Source organism: Jaculus jaculus, chromosome 1 (assembly GCF_020740685.1).
Source record: "Jaculus jaculus isolate mJacJac1 chromosome 1, mJacJac1.mat.Y.cur, whole genome shotgun sequence".
In the NCBI taxonomy this organism is placed as follows: Eukaryota; Metazoa; Chordata; class Mammalia; order Rodentia; family Dipodidae; genus Jaculus; species Jaculus jaculus.
In genome coordinates, this window is record NC_059102.1 from 149,276,495 (window position 1) to 149,297,031 (window position 20,537).

The 20,537-nt window shown below is 53.6% G+C and overlaps 1 protein-coding gene across 2 annotated transcripts in view; it reads left to right on the top strand.

The window, feature by feature from the left end:
• The window catches only part of Col5a1 (collagen type V alpha 1 chain), a 175,754-nt gene that overhangs the window by 40,618 nt on the left and 114,599 nt on the right, over nucleotides 1–20,537 (top strand). For both annotated transcript variants that reach the window (XM_045149160.1, XM_045149162.1), the window contains exons 2-4: nucleotides 21–188; nucleotides 7,547–7,760; nucleotides 8,918–9,080. In XM_045149160.1, coding sequence (XP_045005095.1) covers nucleotides 21–188; nucleotides 7,547–7,760; nucleotides 8,918–9,080 — 545 coding nt within the window. The remainder of the gene's footprint in view (nucleotides 1–20; nucleotides 189–7,546; nucleotides 7,761–8,917; nucleotides 9,081–20,537) is intronic.

Genomic DNA, 20,537 nt, shown 5'->3' on the forward strand with positions numbered 1-20,537 from the left:
CCTCTCCTCTGTCATTCCAGCTCAGCCAGCAGATCTCCTGAAGGTTCTAGATTTCCACAACTTGCCCGACGGGATAACGAAGACCACAGGCTTTTGTTCATCGCGACGATCTTCTAAAGGCCCAGACGTCGCCTACCGAGTCACGAAAGATGCGCAGCTCAGCGCGCCCACCAAGCAGCTGTACCCTGGTAAGAAACAACCGTTTCTCCCTTGAGTAGCGGGTTGCTGGGGATGCTTGGGCTCTGGCTAAGTGGAGCAGCGCCGAAGCCCGAGAGGTGGTCGAGGCACAACACAGACGCGCTTCCGGGGAGCCCCTAATTACAGCAGACGCGCAGCTCCGAGCAGCTGTCACCGCCCACCGCCGGAAGCGTCTGTGTGATGCCTGGCTGTGCCCTTCCCGGGGCCAGGCAGAAAGGAGATGGTTGGCCCCTGGGGGGGGGGGTGGTGTGAAAAGACAGCTTATGTCACAGGAAGGGAAGCACTTGTAGCCCAGAAGAGAGCCTAACTGGTGGAAATGGCGTTAAGAAATAAATGAGGTGATGAAATCTCAGCAGAGGGAATTCTGGGCTAAGATCACCAGAAAACATCACCTCTAGCCAAAGGAAGGGTAGAACCGCTTACAATACACTCTTCTTCCACACACAAAATGGCCTGGCTATCCATGACCTTGCAGTGCCTGGCACTACCTACACAAGACCCTTATAATAGGAGGAAAAGATGATGACATCAGATTACAAGAGAGACTGATTTAGAGGGGGAGGAGATATAATGGAGGGTAGAGTTGTGAAGGGGCAAATGGGTGGGGAGGTGATCATGGTTTATTGTCTATAATTATGGAAATTGTCAACAATAAATTAAAAAAATAAACATCAAACAAAAGAGAGAGAAATAAATGAGGGGGCTAGGGAGCTGGCTCAGTGGGTAAAGCACTTGACTCAAGAGTGTGAGGACCTGGGTTCAGAACTTTAGAGCTCCCACAAAAGCCAGGTGTGGTAGCATGCACCTATGATCCCAGTGCACGTCCAGCAAGACGGGAGGCAGAGACAGGAGAATCCCTGGAAGCCCATGGTCCACTCAGCCTGGCCTGTGTGGTGGTCAGTACCATGGGACCCTGCCTCACGGTGGAAGTTGAAGGACCAGCACATGAGAAGGTGTACTCGTGAACACACACAAAGCAAAAACAAGAAAAATAAAAGGAGGTAGAAGTGCCTAACACAATGGCTGGCAGCTAGCGCAGGAGGCATTTAATGAGAATCTACTTTCAGGAGCCAGCGCGCTGGTTTTAATTACACATGGCTGATGTTAGCAGAAGATACATGGTCTAAATTGTCTCTGTCACCAGCCCGAGACAGTTAGCTCATGTCCTCCCCACCCAACCGAGTTGATTAAGGACTCTGGGGTTATCTGGACAGCGATAGCTGGTGACGAATAATAAACCTTCCCCTGCCTCAGGAGGGGTTGCCAATATATCCCTCCACTGCCCTGGATAAGACGTGAGCCCGGCCCTCAGGCAGGCAGTCACCCTCCGAGGCGGCTGGTGTTTAAAAGTCTGTGCTCTTTCAGATTGGACTGGTTATGACCTCAACATTGAACCAGAATCAGATCACTGTCAATGAGCTGAGCTAGCTCTGTGAACCACATTGCCCCCATCTGTGTCCCCGAAAGACACTCTTGCTGGCTGCGTGGTCAGTTCCTCTGGTCTTTCCCTGTCTGGGCCTGTTCCCCCCGCCCCCAACAATCTTCCAGCCTCCTTTAGAAGTCATTGTGACATTAAGAGTTGGACTCTGAGGGATGAGGCAGTTCAGGTACCATCATTGCCCCTTGTCTCGTATCTTGACAGAGATAAGGGGAGGCAGCTTCGGATCTCTAGGGAGCACACCCTTGGGTGCAGAGCTACCTTGGATCTTGGGTTCCCAGTCTGGAGAACATTTAATTCATTAGTCAAGATGGATGTCCTGTCACAGCCCATATGGGGGAGAGACCTCCCTCGTGAAGAGTCGCAGGGACTTTGCATCTTACCTTTTGGGGTGCTCAGATGGCACACTTCTTTTCTGCTCCATTGCCCCAGGGTTAGAATGCCTGAGCCAGAGTACCAGGGGGCCAGCGCCCAAGGAAAGGCTTGAAGGGACTGAAGGCCACGAACAGTAGGACTCATGATCCTGACATGGGCTGACAGTGGAAACAAGGTCCCAGCCTGGGAAGCTTTAGTCAATGTGCCGATGGTAGTTAAATAAACATGCCACTGTCATCCAAGCCAGGGTGTTGGCAGAAAAAGTCACTAGAATTCGTGTCTGGTAACCCCCTCCCTCTGAGTATCTTCCATTAAGAATACCACAGGAAATGTAGTGTGAATTCCTGAATAATGATAGGGAATGTTTGTGTTTATTTATTTGTTTGTTTGTTTGTTTGTTTTTGGAGGCAGGGTCATGCTCTGGATCCCAGGCTAATCTTTGTGTATGTGTGTGTTTTCAAGGTGGGGTCTCACTCTAGCTAGCCCAGGCTGACCTGGAGTTCACTATGGAGTCTCAGGGTGGCCTCGAACTCACAGCGATCCTCCTACCTCTGCCTCCCGAGTGCTGGGATTAAAGGCGTGCGCCACCACGCCCGGCTCCAGGCTAATCTTTTGTTCTATTTTGTTTTGTTTGGTTGAGATAGTCTCATGTAGCCCCAAGCTGGCTTCTCACTCACTATATACCAGAGTGTGGGGCCTGAGCCATTTTTTCCTGCAGTAGGTGTCCAGGAAGGTGGCCGTTGGGTAGCCAAGTGCTTCTTGTCCCTCTGTCTGTCCAGTCAGTGCCAACCTGCTTGTGGTTGCATTTTCAACATCCTCCCTGTGCTGGTCCCGACCTCAGTGCCCTGCTTTGAAGAGGCCCCTGGGACGCTCAGTGCCCTCGAGGTCCTAGGCAGGGTAGGCGTACATTGTTGGCCTGGAGGTCCTTCCCTTCCCCCTCTTGACAGGACACCGTCCTCACTCCAGACCCCTAAAGCCTGCTGCAGGCCTCAGGCTCCAGAACTACCTTCTGTCTGCTGAATGGCCTGATGTCCCCCTGCCCCTTGCCACTCCCCGGGACCAGAGCCCCTCTATCCAACCTACGTACGGCTGGCAGCAGGAAACTCCACTTGCCTCTTTTGAGCGCTGGTCCTGAACCGAAGGCTTGTTAGGAGGGTAGGATTCTGACTGCCTGGCCAGGGCCATGTGACATAAAGACGTGAGAGGGTGCCAGGGAGTGGTCCCAGGCTAGGGGTTCTGACCCCGATGATGAGCTGAGACGTTCACCCTGGGAGGGTGTCCCGTACCCAGCTTACAGCAGGGCGTGGGATCCTCTGTTTGGACTGACCTACACCTTACAGCCCAGCCATAGGATGTGCGATCCTCAAGTGGAGACCTTCCCTTTCTTCTCACTTCATGCCGGGTCCCCGGTGTCCCATGGGGATCGGTAGCTCTACACTTGTGACGGTGACTGCTGAGTGACTGGTGATGGCCTGGGGTTAGACTGAATGGCCTCCGAACAACCACATCCTGTAGGCGGTGGTGGAAGGACGGCTGCTGTGCAGGGCTTGTCCTCTTCCGTCAGGCAAATGAGCAGTATTTTGGGGACAGTCACTCTGGCCAGTTCTAGGAAAGTGGACAAGAGTCCCTGAGTATTGCCCTCACCCTGGGCCACCAGGGACCCCTGAAACGCCACCATCTACCCCCTCCACACCCCCCCCCGTCCAAAGTTCATCATAGACTGCAGTTCTTTCCTGTCCCCTGACTCTTTTCTTTGCCCTCCCCAGCCACTGCACATTGCTAATTATTTCATTAACTTATTTGATTATTTTATCTGCCCATCATAAAGGGTCACTTCCTGGGCCGGGGACCATGTCTGTCCCTTGACTTTCTCCTCGGAGCCTGGCACACAGCAGGGCACTCATCAGGTCAAGTGATCATTCAGCGTGACTGTGTTAGCTTACCGTGAGTCAGTTCCATGGGAGCTGCGCTCGCTAGCCACCTACCGTATTCCTATAAGGCTCTGGTGCCTTTGGGTATTTGGAAGGAAAGAGGAGCTATGTGGGCAAGAGTCCGGCCCTGCCCTCTACTGTGCCCACCGCAGTGGTGTCTTTTCTGAGAGATGATATAGGAAGCACTGGGCAGCTGGCACGTTTACTCCTGCTTGCCCTGGAGCTTCGATTACAGTGTCAGCGGCCAGCTCCTGTCATAGCGAGGAGGGACCATCTTAAAGTGACAATAAATCCATTGTTATTTTTCCAGGAGAGAGAGAGAGAGAGATTAATGTTAAACATAATTTAATCTTTTCTGGCTTTCTCTGAGCTGAGAAAATTTGTTACCATGGCGATTTTTAAACTGGACAGAGAACATTTTAATGAGCTGGAAGAGGGGACTGGCAGTCCCTCGGCCATGGGGTATACTGGAGAAGCGGAGCGACCAGTAGTGACTGCGAGGGACACAGAGAGAACGGGAAGGTGTGTGGGGGGGCACAGGCGACATGGATATGAGGGGGAGGGAGCCTCAGGCTCACGTGGTCATTGTACGGTCCACTCTGGATAAAGACAATGACTCCTGGACTGCTTCAGGTCTAGCATTACCAGCAAGCATCCTCAATGCCCACTCATGGCTGGCATGGCTGGCATGTATGGTAGACCTCACTACCTGGGGCACTGACCAGTTTCTCTTCACATCCCCATGCCCAAGGAACAGTGATGCCCAGGACCACGTGGCAGTGGTAACTCCTCAGTCCTGTTCCAAGCGGCTTCCTGTTGGGAGGCGGAAGGAAGACCGAGTGGGTTCCTACTGTTGCGGTCAGGTTCACATTGCTGGTAGAAATCACCCAACCAAGAGCAGCTTGTGGGAAAAAGAGATTTATTTCGGCTTACAGAAACTTAGGGGGGAAGCTCCATGATGGCAGGGGACAATGATGACATGAGCAGAGGGTGGACATCACCCCCTGGCCTACATAAGTGGATAACAGGAACAAGAGTATGCCAAACACTTGCATGGGGAAACTGGCTATAACACCCATAAGCCCACCCCCAACAATACACTGCCTCCAGGAGGTGTTAATTCCCAAATCTCCATCAGTTGGGAACCCAGCCTTCAGAACACCTAAGTTTACAGAGGACACCTGAATCAAACTGCCACACCTACCTTTCCTCAGATGGCCACACTAGCCACCGTTACCCACCACTGGAGCACAGGAGCTGCCCAGCATGGTGACCCAGTCACTTGGTGGAGCTGGCCATGCAGCTGAGCACAGCATACAGGCTGTGCATGGGTTCATTTCCTTTGCACAGGCCCGAGCCCAGACTGGGATGCTTGGCCATTCTCTGTTGGACCTTGAGCCAAGGGCCGTAGCCACACAGGGTGTTTCTTCCACCTGCCCCATGATGTCATGTGCCTCCCCTTGTGGCCTGGTTGATGTTACTGTCTGGAGAAACCGTAGCCCCTAGAGCTGTCTGGGCCCATGTCCTCCCTACGTTGGAAGCAGAGGCTGCAACAACAGGCAGGTATCCTGTCCGGAGGTTCTTAGACAGTTCTCTCCAACAAGGCACCTGCAGCATGCAGTTCTGTCAGCAGAGGGCACCCTTGGATAGCTTTGCGTCCTAGCTACTATAGTTTTGCCATCCAGCAGCAACTGGTGGCCTTCTAGGACCCATGGCAATCTTGTAAAGGTGAGATGGGCCTAATAAGGCACTCCTACCCTGTCCCAGTCCCAAAGCCCAAGCCCAAGCCCAAACCTCTGTGCTGTTGTGAAGGGAAGAAAAGTTGGTGGCACCTCACTGTACCTCTCCAGCAGCCCCTCCCTGCTGACAGCTTGCTGGGACACGCCCCCCCCCCATGGGGTCTGAGAAGTCATTGGCTTGGGTGGGGTGTGCCTGACCCACTGGCCTGTGAATTGATTAGCTGAGAGCACCCTGCCCACCTCGGGTTCATGGCAGGATTGCAGATCACATGTCAGGCACAACCACTGACTTCTCTGTCAGGATTGGTTGTGGAGGGAGGTATCAAGGTCCTGAGAGCATTATGGGGAGCAGGTTTGAGCACCCTCAGGAGCCAGCCTGGCTTCTGCCTTTGTCGTAAGGAGCAGTCCCTCCTGTTAACATACAGGGATTTGCTTTTCTTAAAAATTTAAAGTCTCTTGGTTTATTTCTCCTTTTTGTCTTTGATTTTATTTTTTTATTTCTACTTTTTTTTCTTTGTGTAATAACAAGGAATTATTTTGATTCCCAGAACTTATGTTTAAAAAGAAAGGGCTAGAGAGATGGCTCAGGGGGTAGAGAGATAGTTCAGTGGTTAAGAGCCCTCCCTGTGCAAACGTAAGGGCTCCAGGAGGTGAGAGAGACCAGGACCCCATAAATAGCTGAGCGTAGTCACCCTATAAGGGAGCAGAGAGCTGATAATCACTGGAGTTCATGAAAAACGGTCAGCTCTGGGGTCAGCAAGAGACGTCCGCTCAAATAAGCATGTGTGGAAGGCCTGGCGGTGGTGGCGACGCCTTTAATCCCAGCCCTCGGGAGGCAGAGGTGAGTTCGAGGCCACCCTGAGACCGCCAGGTCAGCACTGAGCTAGTGAGAGCCTACCAACCCCGAAAAACCAAAGAGCAAAACAAAACAAAGCAAACAAACAAACAAACCAAAGAACATGTGGGAGAGTGCTGGAGTGGGACGCCGCTGTGTGCAAGAGCACCCTGCTGCAGCCAAACCCCGCTTCAGGCGAGCTTATGCGGCACTGCGTGAACATGTTCACTGTGAGCGCGTGCGCGCGCGCACACACACACACACAAAACATGAGCACAAGAAATGTCTGTGCATAGTAGCACACACGTGTCACCTTAATCTCAGTGCCGGGGAGGCAGACACAGAAGGATCTGGGGGGCTTTGCTGGCCAGTCTAACCAGTGTGACGAGCGCCAGGTCACTGAGAGGCCCTGTCTCCAAGAGGTGGATGGTGATCCTGGAGGTCAACGTCCAAGATCGCCTTCTCTGTCCACCACAAGTGCACTTGGATCCCCCTCACATACATGGACGAACACGCAAATGAAAGTCTAGCTGTGCTTCTGAGCCTGCTTGGGGGCTCCCTGCCCCCTGCCTTCCACCTCACTCACCCCCTTGTGGTAGGTGCTGAATGAGACGCGCTGTGTGTGCCTAGCCTTGGATGCCATGGAGGACACAAATTCGGTTCAGATTCCACCCGTGCCCGGGGCGGCTCGTGGTCTAGCAGGTCCTGAGTAGGATCCACATGCAGCTGTGTGGGGGTGTCTATAGAAGAGGCCAGGGGCAGGGAGCTGCAAAATTCCTACCGGAAGGACCACTCGGATTTCCTGTAGAAGTCTGAGTCTGAACTGAGTCTTGAAGGGAGGGCGTCCTGTGAAGTGATGGAGGGGGTCTGCGTGCAGGGACAGTTTGATCTGAGGGCAGGTGGACTGTAGATGTCCCTGCATGCATTGCAGGCTGTGGGGTCCTTGCGTTTGTTTACTTGTTTGCAGCCCACTGCAGCTGGGCAGGGTTGGAGCTCCCCCGCAGCCTTATCACCCTGCTCTCTGTTCCAGCATCCGCATTTCCCGAGGACTTCTCCATCCTCACCACCGTGAAAGCTAAGAAGGGCAGCCAGGCTTTCCTGATCTCCATCTACAATGAACAGGGCATCCAGCAGATTGGCCTGGAGCTGGGCCGCTCTCCAGTCTTCCTCTATGAGGACCACACGGGGAAGCCCGGGCCTGAAGACTACCCACTCTTCCGTGGCATCAACCTGTCAGATGGCAAGTAAGTGGCCAGGAGCTCACTGGCCAGATGGAGTGGCATGGCAGCTATGTCCTGGGTGACATGTGACGCCCACCCATGGACACCAGCAGGATGGAACACTGGCCCAGGAGTCGGAGGCCTGGGCGCCAGGCTTGGTTCCGTCCGTGGATCTCTGGGGAGTCCTTGTTTCCTCCTAGCTCCTATGGCTCTAGAGAACGCTCTAAGTTTGTGCCATGCTGGATTTGGACCAGACGGCAGGCATGGAGGAGGTTTCTTGGCCACATCCAGCTTGTTCCAAAAGGGACTTAACAACGTGTCTTCCCAGATGCTGAGGCAGTCCATGCGCTAGTGACTGAAGCAAAGGGTGGTCTCATCAGAATGCTGTTGGGGACATCCTCAGTGCTAACAGTTTGTGTGGCTGTCACCCATGGGCCAACCTTGGGCACTTCAGGCCATGGTTGCTGGGTTCTCCAGGATGACTTTATTTACCCATTGCAGCCACCCCTTCCTGGAAAAACATAGTCCTGGGCTGGAGCGATGGCTTAGTGTTTAAGGCATTTCCCTGCAAAGCCAAAGGAACCAGGTTCAGTTCCTCGGGACCTACATAAGCCAGATGCACAAGGTGGCACATGCATCTGGAGTTTGTTTATAGTGGCTGGGTGCCCTGGTGTGTCCACTCTTTTTTGCTCTCTTAAATAAATAAATAAAAATAAAAATATTTTTTTAAAAAAACATAGTCCCTACAGTTGATCATAGAGGCTGAGGTGCCATTCATGGGACTGTATTTTCATAATATCACACTGTAACCTTGGTCTTCCCACGACTTCTTCCCGGGGCCAGAGCAGCTGCTGAGAGCCGGGTGAGACTTCTCTAGGTTCCCAAGCCTCTGCTGAGCCCTAACTCTCAATCTCCCGCTTCTGCACCCGAGGATCTCACTGGAGTTGCATGACTGTCCTCATCTGAGAGATAGGAAGTCTGAGGTTCCACAGGGTTAGGGTGGATACCATGGGGGCATGTGGTGTCACCCAGATGTGCACCCCCAACTTGTGAGTCTATGGCTTTGTGCTGCACAGCCTCTCCTCAGCTGGTCAAGGGGTCTTGGGAAGTGCACCAAGGCCACACAGGACTTGCTACAGTGCGCGTGCCCCTTCCTACCTGGCTGTCTTGTTTCTTTGCAGGTGGCATCGAATTGCTCTCAGTGTCCACAAGAAAAATGTCACCTTGATTCTTGACTGTAAAAAGAAGACCACAAAGTTCCTGGACCGTAGTGACCACCCCATCATAGACGTCAATGGCATCATCGTGTTTGGCACCCGGATCCTGGATGAGGAAGTGTTTGAGGTAAGCCCGAGGGGCCGTGGTCTTCTGTGCCACTTGGAGCGCAGGTTAATGGCAGCTCCTCATGCAGATCTGCCACAGCTGCCGTGGGAGGCCTCTGCCTTCACCTGGGGATTCGACTGGCGTCTGACATGGTCAGAAAACCCCTGCGGTTGCCCCGTGATATGCTTGTGGCCTGTGGATGGCGAGGCTGCCACGCAGAGGCCATGCCAGGTCAGCAACGATTGCCTTCATGTAAGTGGTGTGAAATGTGTCTCCTGTGTACCAGCTTGCAACGGACATGGACTTTGGAAAGCTAGCTCTGACTGCTACCTTCTTATGTCCCGGTTAGGGCACTAGTCTAGGCCAAGTAGAATTGTCAGGAGGGTACATCCTGGCTCAGTTTGAGCATTCTAACTCAGCAGTGTTCCGGCCCGGCCCGGCGACTTGCTTTCCTAGGAAATATCTAGAGACAGAAGCAAGAAGACCAACAGATGGGCTGGGGAGATGGCTTATTGGTTAAGGCGCTTGCCTGCGAAGCCAAAGAACCTAGGTTTGTTTTCACAGGGCCCGCGTAAGCCAGATGCACAGGTGGCCCATGCACCTGGAGTTCATTTACAGCAGCTGAAGGCCCTGGCGCACCCACTTTCTATCTGCCTCCTCTCTCCCTCTCTCTTCCCTTCAAATAAATAAATAAAAATAAATTGACAAAAGAAGCCCAGCAGAGTGCACACTGGGATCCACACTTGAGCTACAGAGTTCTCGTTTGGTGTTGGGAGGGGCAGGATGTTGGGAGCTCTCCCGCCACAAGGAAAAGATCAGAAGCCCTGTTCAGGGGGACGGTGGTCCTGCAGTCCCGGATGGGCCACTGCACTGGCTGGAATTTCTGCCGGAGCGGCTCCTTGCCTGCCCACTTCCTGCTGGCCCTGGGGTCTGTGCTTTAAGAGCACACTGGACACAGGTGTCCTCTCTGGCTTGGGTTGGGTGCATGCCGGGACCCTTGATCCCGTTTTGACATACCTTGGGCTCTGCAGATTTGGTGGCACAGAGCTCTGTGATTAGAAGTGTAGAAAACCCACCCAGCAAATGGTCTCTGAGGCCTCTCTTGGTTTGCCAGACACTCTTCCTTGGGGCCCTTCCCAGATACCCGAGAGCCTTATGAGTGCCAGGGACCCATTTCCAGATTTGGCGTGATCGGACATCGCCCCACGGCTGCCTTCGGTGTCTCGCCAAGGCTGGCCGATGGGCTCACTGCTGAGTTGAAGCCCCTTGGTTCTGTGTCTTCTCAGTGACTCAGGGTTTGCTGAGCCAGATATGGTGCCCGCTTGATTCTGGTGTTCTGCCAGAAGTGTGTATGTGTGCCATATCTGTAAACTGGGATCTTAAAATGTGACTGCTTCATACAGCTGTGGCAAAACCAGCATGTCATAAGGCACCACCGTAGAGCCGCCTGTAGTGAGCACGTGATGAGTAGGAACTGTACTTACTTTAGACATGGGGCAGGTGAGAAGGTGGGCCAGAACCACCGTGAACCCCTGGAGAGAGGCCCAGACAGTGCCCGATGTATAAATGGGGTGGCGTGCCAGAGGGCAGTGGGAACAGGGTGAAGATGTATCTCTGCCTGATTGGCTGCCCTTAGAAAAAGAGCTTTTTGTGTTTTTGATGAAGTATGTTGTGTGTGGGTGCATGTGGTTGCTTGAGGCCAGAGGTTAACACTAGGCGTTTTTCTCAGTAGCTATTTTATTTTTTTTTTCCTGAGGCAAGTCTCTCACTTGAACCCAGAGCTCACCCATTTGGCTAGTCTAGCTAGCCAGTCTGCCCCGGGGTCCTCTGTCTCTGCCTCCCAATTACAGGGGGTTTCCATGCCTGCCGGATATTTGCATAGGTGTTGGGGATCTGAACTCTGGTCCTCACGCTACGCCGCAAGGGCTCTATCCACTGAGCCATCTCCCCAGCCCTTGGCTGCCCTTCTGAGACGTGATCTCTGCGGCGCCGCAGCCCGGGGCGTCTGCAGGATGGGGAAAGCACATGGATACAGCCGGCAGTGTCAGATCATGCAAATCTGGAGACACCCTTGAGGCAGGCTTGCCCAGGGATCTGGGATGAACTGTAGAGTGGCCTGGTGACCGCAGGCAGGTAGGGGCAGTGGCCAGCCTCATCTGGGTATTGTTGTTGAGATCTGGCCTAGGGGGTCTCAGGTGTCTTGGTGAGTTTGGGGGCTCTCCTAGAGAGAGCTTGAATAAGAGTAGAGGCATCTAGAAAGTTGGGGGAAGAATTCTAAGCTAGCAGAACCAGAGTTGCTCCTGCTGTCCACTCTCTATTGACCAAGTTCTGAACGTGGGTGTGCGACAGCATTCGGGGCCGAGCAGAGCATAGCGTCTGAATGAATGTACTGGTTTGGGCTGTGTTGTTGCTTCTGTAATGTGAGTTGCCATATGTCATTTTTTTTTTTTTTTTTGAGGGAGGGTCTTCCTCAAGTCCACACTGACTTGGAATTCATTATGTAGTCTCAGGTTGGCCTTGAACTCATAGCGATCCTCCTACCTCTGCTTTCCAAGTGCTGGGACACAAGGCATGTGCCACCACGCCTGAATGACCATGTGTCTTTTATTGTGAAGGTTCACGAAAAAGCTTTGGTTTATCTCAAAATGTGGGGACCCCTATTGATAGTATAATGAACAGCCAAAGCTGTTGGCCCAGCACGTGTGGTGTGGTGAGACTCTCTGCCACCACAGGAGAGTGCTGAGAGCCAGAAGCCCCGCCAGGAGGGCTTGCCTGAGTTCTCTCCCTAGTCAAGGCTCGGTTTCTCCATCTGCAAAGTGGAGACAGTAATCGTGCCGACCCCGTGTGTGGATCCACACGTGTGTGCAAGAATGAACACGCCAAAGATGTGCTAGCACGGTCCATCATAGGGATCCCCAGGTTGTTGCTGACCACTGTTGTGAGTGAAGGCAGCTTCTAGTCTTCAAACCCACATGGGTCCCGACTTGAGGAGCTCAGTTTTGATTCTCTGGCTCTTTTTCTGGCTGTGCATGGTGCAGACCTTCCCTGGGAGCTGATGATTGGCGACTTGGTTGGAACCGCGTGGGCCGTGCGTGCATCAGAATCCCACGTTTCTGGTGAGCCATTTTCTCCTGCCATGGAATTAGATTTGAGTGAGAGAAGCTGCCAGAAACTGGGGATTTTTGTTGACCACAAGTTGTTCATGGTCTGAGGGCTGTGTTTTCCCAGCCCCAGGGTTCCCTGGCTGTTAGCTGTGCTCACAACGGGAAATTGGACCTGTCTTCCTTAATGAAGACCAGTGAGGGCAGTGAGGCCAGGAGTGGCCCATGGGGCTTTTCTTCGCTGCTCCTTAACAGCGCAATGACATAGGTGGGGGCTGGCCTTCCAGACTCGGCCTCCCTTTGTCTTTGGGAAAGTGAAACGGAATTTTAGCCCTTCTGAAATGGAGGTGACGGGACTCTGCTTTTTCAGAAAGCTTCGAGATGTTAGCATTAGCCGCTTTCTCATTTTTACCACTTGGCTTCTCTGGAAGGTTCTTGAGGAAACTCCAGGGGTCACATTCTTTACTTCCTCTCATTAAAGGCCAGTTTGCTCTGCAACTCTGCAGACTGGGTTGGGCAGGGGGGTGCGGCAACATGGTGGAGGTATAGTCTCACCAAAGTCCAGGGGGCCCCGGGGTTTCCCATGGGGTGCCCGTGGCCCCACATAGTCTCTTTTATCCAGAGCAAAGCTCCCTGAGGGGGTCCCCTGGGGAGATGACCACGTCTCCCTCAGTGAAGAGCCCAGTTTAGCTCCATGGTATTTCGTGCAGCCCCCTGGGCATGGATGGTGTCCCAGCCTTGTGGACCGGGCAGGCTGTGGCAGCTGCCAGTTCCCGGAAGCCTGGTTCTGAGTCCGGTTCTAGTGGGGCCACTCTGTTGTCTGGAGGAGATTGTCCAATATGCAGTTCCGTGCAAAGCCACACAGGGAAGAACTGAAAGTGTAGAGGAAGCAGACTTTCTGGATCCATGGTCTTACATCTGCCTTCTTAGCTGGGGACTTTTGAGTCCAGCATCTGCATCTGTAAAATGGGCACATTATGACCACCACTGTGGGGCTGAGGGCGGTCTAGGGAGGTCAGTGTGAAATACCAGCCCCTTTCAATGATTGCATAGAAACACACTCGGGTCCTTAGAGGTCAGAGCTGGAAGCAAGCCTCTCCTACTGTCACTGACAATAACTTCTTTATCCTTTGGTGGCATTCACAAGCTATCCCCTGTCTGGCTTTTCCAGACTCACCTGGTGAGTAAGGTGCTAAGTAAGATTCTACCTCAAAGGTAAGGGCCTTGAACCTGTGACCATGGCCCTGCCTTGTCCCCATCCTTAGGACTCTCTCCTGGGCTGGGGTTTGGCGGCTCACTGTAGCCTTACTTGACTGTTTCCTTCGCTGACTTGGCCAAGCTTCCCATTTGCTGGTTTGTTCTTGGGGGGGGGGGCATGCTGGGACCATTCCTCCCCTGAGATGTGCCTGAGGCCGCACCCAGAGGTGCAGGAGGGCTGGACAATCTGACGCCCCACACCGGAAGTGGAGGGGAGGACTGCACAGGGCCATCGTCTTCCTTCAGTATTTAAATTGTGTCCTTTTCATCTGGGGCCTGGCCAGGAGCAGAATTTGTGGTTTCAGACAGAGAGATTTAGCTGCTAGGGGGAGCAGTGCCATCTGGGAAGGCAGAAGTGAACTGTCCTTGTGTGCATGTCTGTGTGGGATGTTTGCATATGTGGGCGTTATGCGCGTGCGGTGAGTGTGCGCACGTGAGCACGTGTGGATGGAGACCTGTGGCTGACCCTGGGTATCTTTCACAATTGCTCTTGATCTTTTGGATCAGGGTCTTTCACCAAAACTGGAATCCGCTGATTCTACTTAGACTAGCCACGCAGTAAGTCACAGCGATCCCCCTGTCTCTGCCTCACCCGCTGTGAGATTACAGACATGTGCTGCTAGGCTAGGCTTGACCAAACTCTGGCTCCCAAGTTTGCATGGCAAGTGCAGTCCCCACTGAGCCACCTCTCGAGCCTGTGAGCTGTTTTTTTGTGGCACCAAGAAGATGGTGGGATGACCAGCCCCACACACTGATGGGCAGGAACTCAGATGGTAGCGGCTCTGTCCTCTGCCTCTTGCCGATCCCTACGGTCCTGGGAGCTAGGGGCCTTGCTGCTATCCCATAGTTTGAGAAGCTGCCACTAGGAGCGTTAACCAGTGTACCAAAGGGTACCCAACAGGATGGCCACGAACTGGGAACACAGCACAGGTCCTCCTCCAGCCAGGGCTACGATCCTTGAGACCTTGCTCTGGACCTCTGGCCGTGTGTTCCTGTGACCCTACATGGACATCAGAGTTCACTGACCTGTAGAGCCTTCAAAACCCAGAATCTTCTAGAAAGAACCAGAACCAGCTGTTTTCCCAGACAGCGGTTCTCCAGGCCATGCTGCTTGGCATGGCAACGACCTTGACTTACTAAGCACCCTTGGCCCCCCTCCCCGCCCCGTTTGGTACCCTCAGCCCATGTTAGGACGTGAGGCTGCTGGCATGGTGACTGGTAGGCCCCTCATGGGTCCTGATTGTCTGCAGGTCTGGGCCAGCCGGTGTCTGCAAGGAAGTGAAGAGTACGGGATGTGGGGAGACCGGGCCTGGGTGCTCTCTGCTCTGGGGTCCTGTGGTGAAAGGCCCTCCTGCTGGGATGTGCCCTGAACGAGGGCCAGAACGGAGGCTGAATCCCCCCAAGGGACAGTCAGCCAGTGGCTCTGGGCCAGGAGCCAAATGTGCTTTCATGCTGTTAAATGTCTCAAGGGGCAACAAGACCAAACAAACTATAAACTGGGCTTCCCCTGCACACCGCCGGGTGTCCCTGCCCGCTAACCGCACCCCAGTAGTCGAGGAAGGCCAAGTGCTTACCTAATCCTGCTTGCCTGCTTCCAGGAGCTCGAGTTTTTTTTTTTTTTTTTTTTTTTTTCCTTCCACTGACACGTTCTTTCCTGGAATCCACTCTGGGGCGGGAATGGGCTCCGCCGAGGGGAGACTTTCTTCTTTCCTCCTCTGCTGGCCGAGAGGGCCTACTTTCCTTGCACCAGGGCATGAGCTGCCTGCCAGCCCGTGTGCCGCTCGTCCGGTTCTCACGGGGGAGGTGGCGCTAACGTGACCTTGGACCGAAGCCCAACTCCAGGATGTTTCCAGGAACCTTCCTCCTTACTTGCCTGTCCTCTGACAGCTTCTCTGGTGGCCTGCTGGACTCGGGGTCACAGCCGGAGGGACTCAAGCTCAGGCTCATGGTCTAGTGGGGTTCAGAGCCAATGAGCAAGGGGTGGGCTAGGGAGTGGGGTGAGGTGAGGAACTGCTGCAGAGAGCCCAGCAGGTTACAGAACCCCCTCCCCTCCCCCCACCGACTGATAGGTGGACTTCCCATTCCCACTTGCACAGAGAGCCACTTCCACCGTGTGACCTGATGGTTGAAGAAAGCTGTCTCTGAGCACATGGGTCTAGAGCTGTCCTTGGTTCCATCTCCATCAGTTGTCCACTTAAGGGAGGCAGATTTCTGTCAAGAGAGGAAGCATGATGGGTTCTGGGCTGCCATCCCCACTTGGAAGGTGGCCAAGAAAGGTCAGCTCTGCCCCCAGACCCAGATGGATATGAGGTAGGCTCCAGGAAACAGCCATCTGTGGGTGACTCTGGGGATGGTCCTGGTTCTCTCTCCATGTCCCAGATCTCTCTGCCTGTTTCTGCTTACAGACCAGGTGTCCTTCTGCCAGGCTGACTGTGTGCTATCCTGAATTCCTGCCCAGGTCAGCTGACCATCTCCCCCGGGGTCTCTGTTGCTCAGAACCTGAGTAGGCACAGTCCCCTGGGACCACACCAAACCTCTGCATTCAGATCTCCAGAAGTTAGAAGTTAGTGATGGGAGCAGGGTCATGGAACTTCAGACCCAGGCTCCAAGGCGGGGGGGGAGAGTGTGCAGTGACCAAGCCCCGCGGTACGTGGGAGGAAGACCCACATCCACTCAGCCCCACTTTGCTGCTTTCTGCGGGCCCTGCCTCTGGCCATCTTGGTGCACCATGCCTGTGCTCTGGCAGACCAAGCACAGCTTAGCACAGGCCCTTTGGGAGGCTGGGGGACATCAACAAGTCAGGGTCTGAAGGCTCACCTGGTCTTGTCTTCAGTCTGCCTGCTTTTCTGGAACCCCAATTCCCAGGAGGAGCAGGGATGTGCTTCCGGAAAGTCTCCCAGGTCTGACCCTCACTCTGGATAATAGGTTATCTGTTCCCTCCCAGTTCAGAAGGTTGTGAGTCCAGCATCCAGGTATGGGAAGGACACCCTCCTTCCACTAAACTCCACCTGCAGAAGACCTGTGTTCAAGAAAAGTCACATTCATGGGCTGTCGGCTTAAGGCTGGGACATGGCTGTGGGGCCTCCATTTGGTCCATGTCCCCAGACTAGCCTGGGGAAGTCCTTTCTTAACTGCCCAGAACATGCACACCTAAGTGCAAGGCTGGGGCTACTTCTGGGTGGTTTCCAGTCTCTTGAGCCACAGGGTCCAATCAGGGCTGGGTATTGGCCGATTGTTCTGGTTCTTTGTCTGGCACGGTGCCTGGCAGTTGGCTACACAGGGCAGGTGAACCTGCTTGGTGATCTGTGCAGCCAAGTTGTTGATGGGGAACCAGATGGGAGACCTGAGGTGTAGTGCAGAGACCCCTTCCTGTTGCTTGGCCCATGAAGCCGGTGAAGCTGATCAGCCAGACAGTGCTGATGGGAGGCTGGAAGCCAGGCCCTGTCTGATGACATCACGCTTGGCCCTGGACAACCTGATCTGGTCCCCGAGTGGGTAGATGCCAAGGAGCTCCAGTGGGCAGAGTTGCTGGGGGAGGAGACCAGGGCATGCAGGACCACATGGAAGAGGGGCAGTGTGTTTCCTGCAATAGGAGCACGGTGGGCAAGGAGCCTATGGGAGCCTAAGAACGGCCATGGGGCATCTGACGTGAGAGGGTCCCTGCTACGGGTAGCTGAGCACAGGGGTCAGCGGCGTCCGAGGAGCTGTGGCCAGGGCCACAGCAGTTCACACAAGTGGCAAACATGGGTGTTGGGAGCATGCTATGTCAGAAACATAGGTGGACAACTTTGTGTCTTTCCACAGTGCCAGCGTTCATCACACAACGATGAACTCACAAGCTGTGCCAGTTTCACTGGCAGTAATTCACCAGTGACTCCTGATCTTGCTTGGTAGACATGACCACTGGCAACCACAGGTTCTCTTCTTCCAAACTTAACTACTAACATTAACCCTCAGGTCACACATTATATTTCACACAACCATCTCACCATCTCTCTCATACACACACACACACACACACACACACACACACACATATACACGTGCACGTGGGTTACAGAATTTGGTAATGGGCACATTACAGAATGGGCTAAAGAGGTGGCACGTGTGGTTCAGAGAGGCCGTCGTGAAGTCCAAGACAGAGAGCTGGTAGAGGAACGAGGACATTTATCCATAGGATGGAAGTCTGGTGCGGAATTGTTCAGGTGCCAGGGTGTCACACGCAGACCCGGGTGACAGGGTCAGTCTGAAGTGTACTTGAGCTGGAGCAGGGGACAGACAGGAGTCCTTTACCGTCTCGCTTTTCCTGGACAAGGTTCGTGATGAGTGACTAGGGACCAGTGTGCCTGGCGCACTTGGTTTGCTCCTTCTTTTGTCGTTCCAGGCGAGGGGTCCGACTGGTGTGATTGATAGGCTCAAGTGTCTGGTGTTACGGATATGATTTCATGCACCTACAGGTATCACTTATCGGCATAAATAAATCATTTATCAGTCTGTGCTTCCTGGTATGTGGGTTGATGGCTGTTTGCTTGTGTAAATGAGATAGAGTAGTTCTTTCTTGACACTTAGACTGAAAATGGGATGACTCGGGTCAGAGCTGTTGCTTTATAAAATGGAGTCATTCACAGATAGGTCCAGCCTGAAAGGTGGCATACAACGCAGCCTGACCTGGAACAGGCCCTGCCTGGTCTCACGGGGTCTCCCCTGCATCCTCGGCTTCATGGGGACTTCATGTTTATGGGAGAATGACGGCCATCACCCGGGTCCATGCCGGGCCAGAGAGCTGGTGTCCTCTGCGAGGGCATGTTGTGAAGGCATCAGTTGGCTGTCAGTAAGGTCAGTCCCACCCCAGTTCCTGTCTTATCTCGAGGGGTGGTGGATTTGAGGAGCCCTGGGGTCTCAACAAGTAGCCTATAGTTGAAGGACAGGAATTCTCTGTGCCAGCCCGAGGCCCTGATTGTTGAGCATAGCTGTGGGGTGCCATGGGCCCTTCCTTGAGGCCAGCCACCCCAGGAAGCAGGGAGGAGCCCCCAGAGCTGTTGTGGTGACCCTCACCTGGCCAGAGTCCCAGGGAGGGACCTCTAGCTACCCAGCCCTTTGATGTTTACAAAACAAAGACTGGTCAACTCACTGGGCCAGCTGCCCTGTTTGGGGAGGGGGGGGTTCTCTGTTTTGGGGGCCTGCCTGGCTCTTCGGCAAGACAGACCCAAAGAAACAGTGCGAGTGGCCAGGTGGATGGATATCACCCTCCACCCAGGGCCGGGTGCCATTCTGTTGAGCTTGTGTGTTTAGGGACTGTGGGGTGCCTTTGAGCCTCTGCGTCTCCATCAGTGAAGACTTGGCAAAGCCGCCTCTCTGGCCAGTGTTCTGACATTTGCTCAGAGTTCTCATTGGGAGGGACGGGCATTTGGTCAAGGACCCTGTGCCACTCTCAGGTGCCCAAGATTAGGCTCTCCTGCTTGGATGAGTCAGGGACTATGGACGGGAGACTCTAGGGCCCGCTGAGAACCGAGCCCCTGAAACAAGCCTGTCCGTGGGTGGTAGGAGGTGTGTGCTCCACATGGAAGTGAGGCTCCCTCTGCCTGGGCTGTCTCTGTCACAGGCCCTTCTGCCCCCTGATAGAATGTCGGCTCAGACAGGCAGGAGCTGGGCTCTGTGACCGAGACATGGACATTTAATGGGAAGACTGTGACTTTTTGCGTCTGAGTTCCAAACAGCCCACCATACAAGCACAAGGGTTTTTTGTTTGTTTGGTTTTGGTTTTTTGAGGTGGCCTCGAACTCATGGTGATCCCCCTCCCCCTGCCTCCCAAGTGCTGGGATTAAAGGCGTGCATCACCACGCCCAGCAAGTACAAGGTTTTGAGAAGCACCTTGTGGGAAAGATGCAGAGAACCATGGCTGCCAGATCCACCGACAGCCATCAGTGTGAGGAGGCTGTCATTGAGAATAGTGGCATGAGGAAGGACAGGCAGTGGTCGAGGGTCTGAGGTTATGCTGGGTGGAGACTGAGTCACACAGCTGGAGGGGGTGGTGGTTCTGAACCTGGTATCAAGAAGGGAGGCCCAGAGGAGAGTCAGTAGTCCACTGTGGAGTCTGGTCCAAGGAAAGGACCAGACTGAGGCTAGCAATAGGGAGACGATGATGGAGGGACCATGTCTTAGCTGTCCTCTGCCTCTAGTGTCCCAGCTTTGAGCCATCTTCTCCTTGAAGCCTCTTTGGATGTCCTAGGCAGAATCAGTTTTCACCAATTGTCCCAAGGAAGCCCAAGGGAGACGTTTCCTTCTCCCTGGAGACTTGCAGTTGGAGACATCGATGTATTCCCCTTGTGCCCATAGTACTTACCAGAGAGTGCTAAAACATCGCTTGAATGCCCCAAAGGGGGAGAAGTCAGGGGGTGCTGCGTGCCCTCCTGCTGGCCTCGCACTGCGGAGGGGTGTCCACAGCAGTGATGAGCCTTTGCCAGGAGTGCATTATCCTGACGTTGGTTATACTGATGGTGATGGCAGTCAGTACGGTGATGGTGGAGGTGAAGACAGTGAGGATGAAGGTGAGTCTTGATGAGAGTGATGGTAGCGGTCTCGGAGGTTGATGGTGATGATGATGCTGGTGATGGTGGTCACGGTAGTCCTGGTGATCATGGTAATTACCCACCTCCTCTCCAGTGACCAGCTCTGGGTCACCTCCCGCATTATGTCTTTATACATACATGAACCCTTGAGGAGATGCAGAGGAGAGACAGTAGGACGACACACGAAACTATCTCCTTAGAACACTTGTGATGATGCTCAATGCATTCTCCACAACTGCACTGAAAATCACGGTGCACCATGTTTAATTAGATCTCCCCTGGCATGGGTGCTTCCTTTTCTCTTTCTTGTGGGACTCATGTGTAAAAATACCAAAGCAAGGTTTAAAAAATATTCTTTTATTTATATTTGAGAGATAAAGAGAACAGAAAGAGAGAGAGAAAGGCAGATAGAGATAGAGAATGCGTGCACTAGGGTCTCTAGCCACTGAGAACACACTTCAGATGCAAGTATCACCTTGTGCATGTGCCTTACATGAGTACTGAGAAATCAAACCTGAGTCTTTAAGCTTCACAGGCAAGTGCCTTAACTG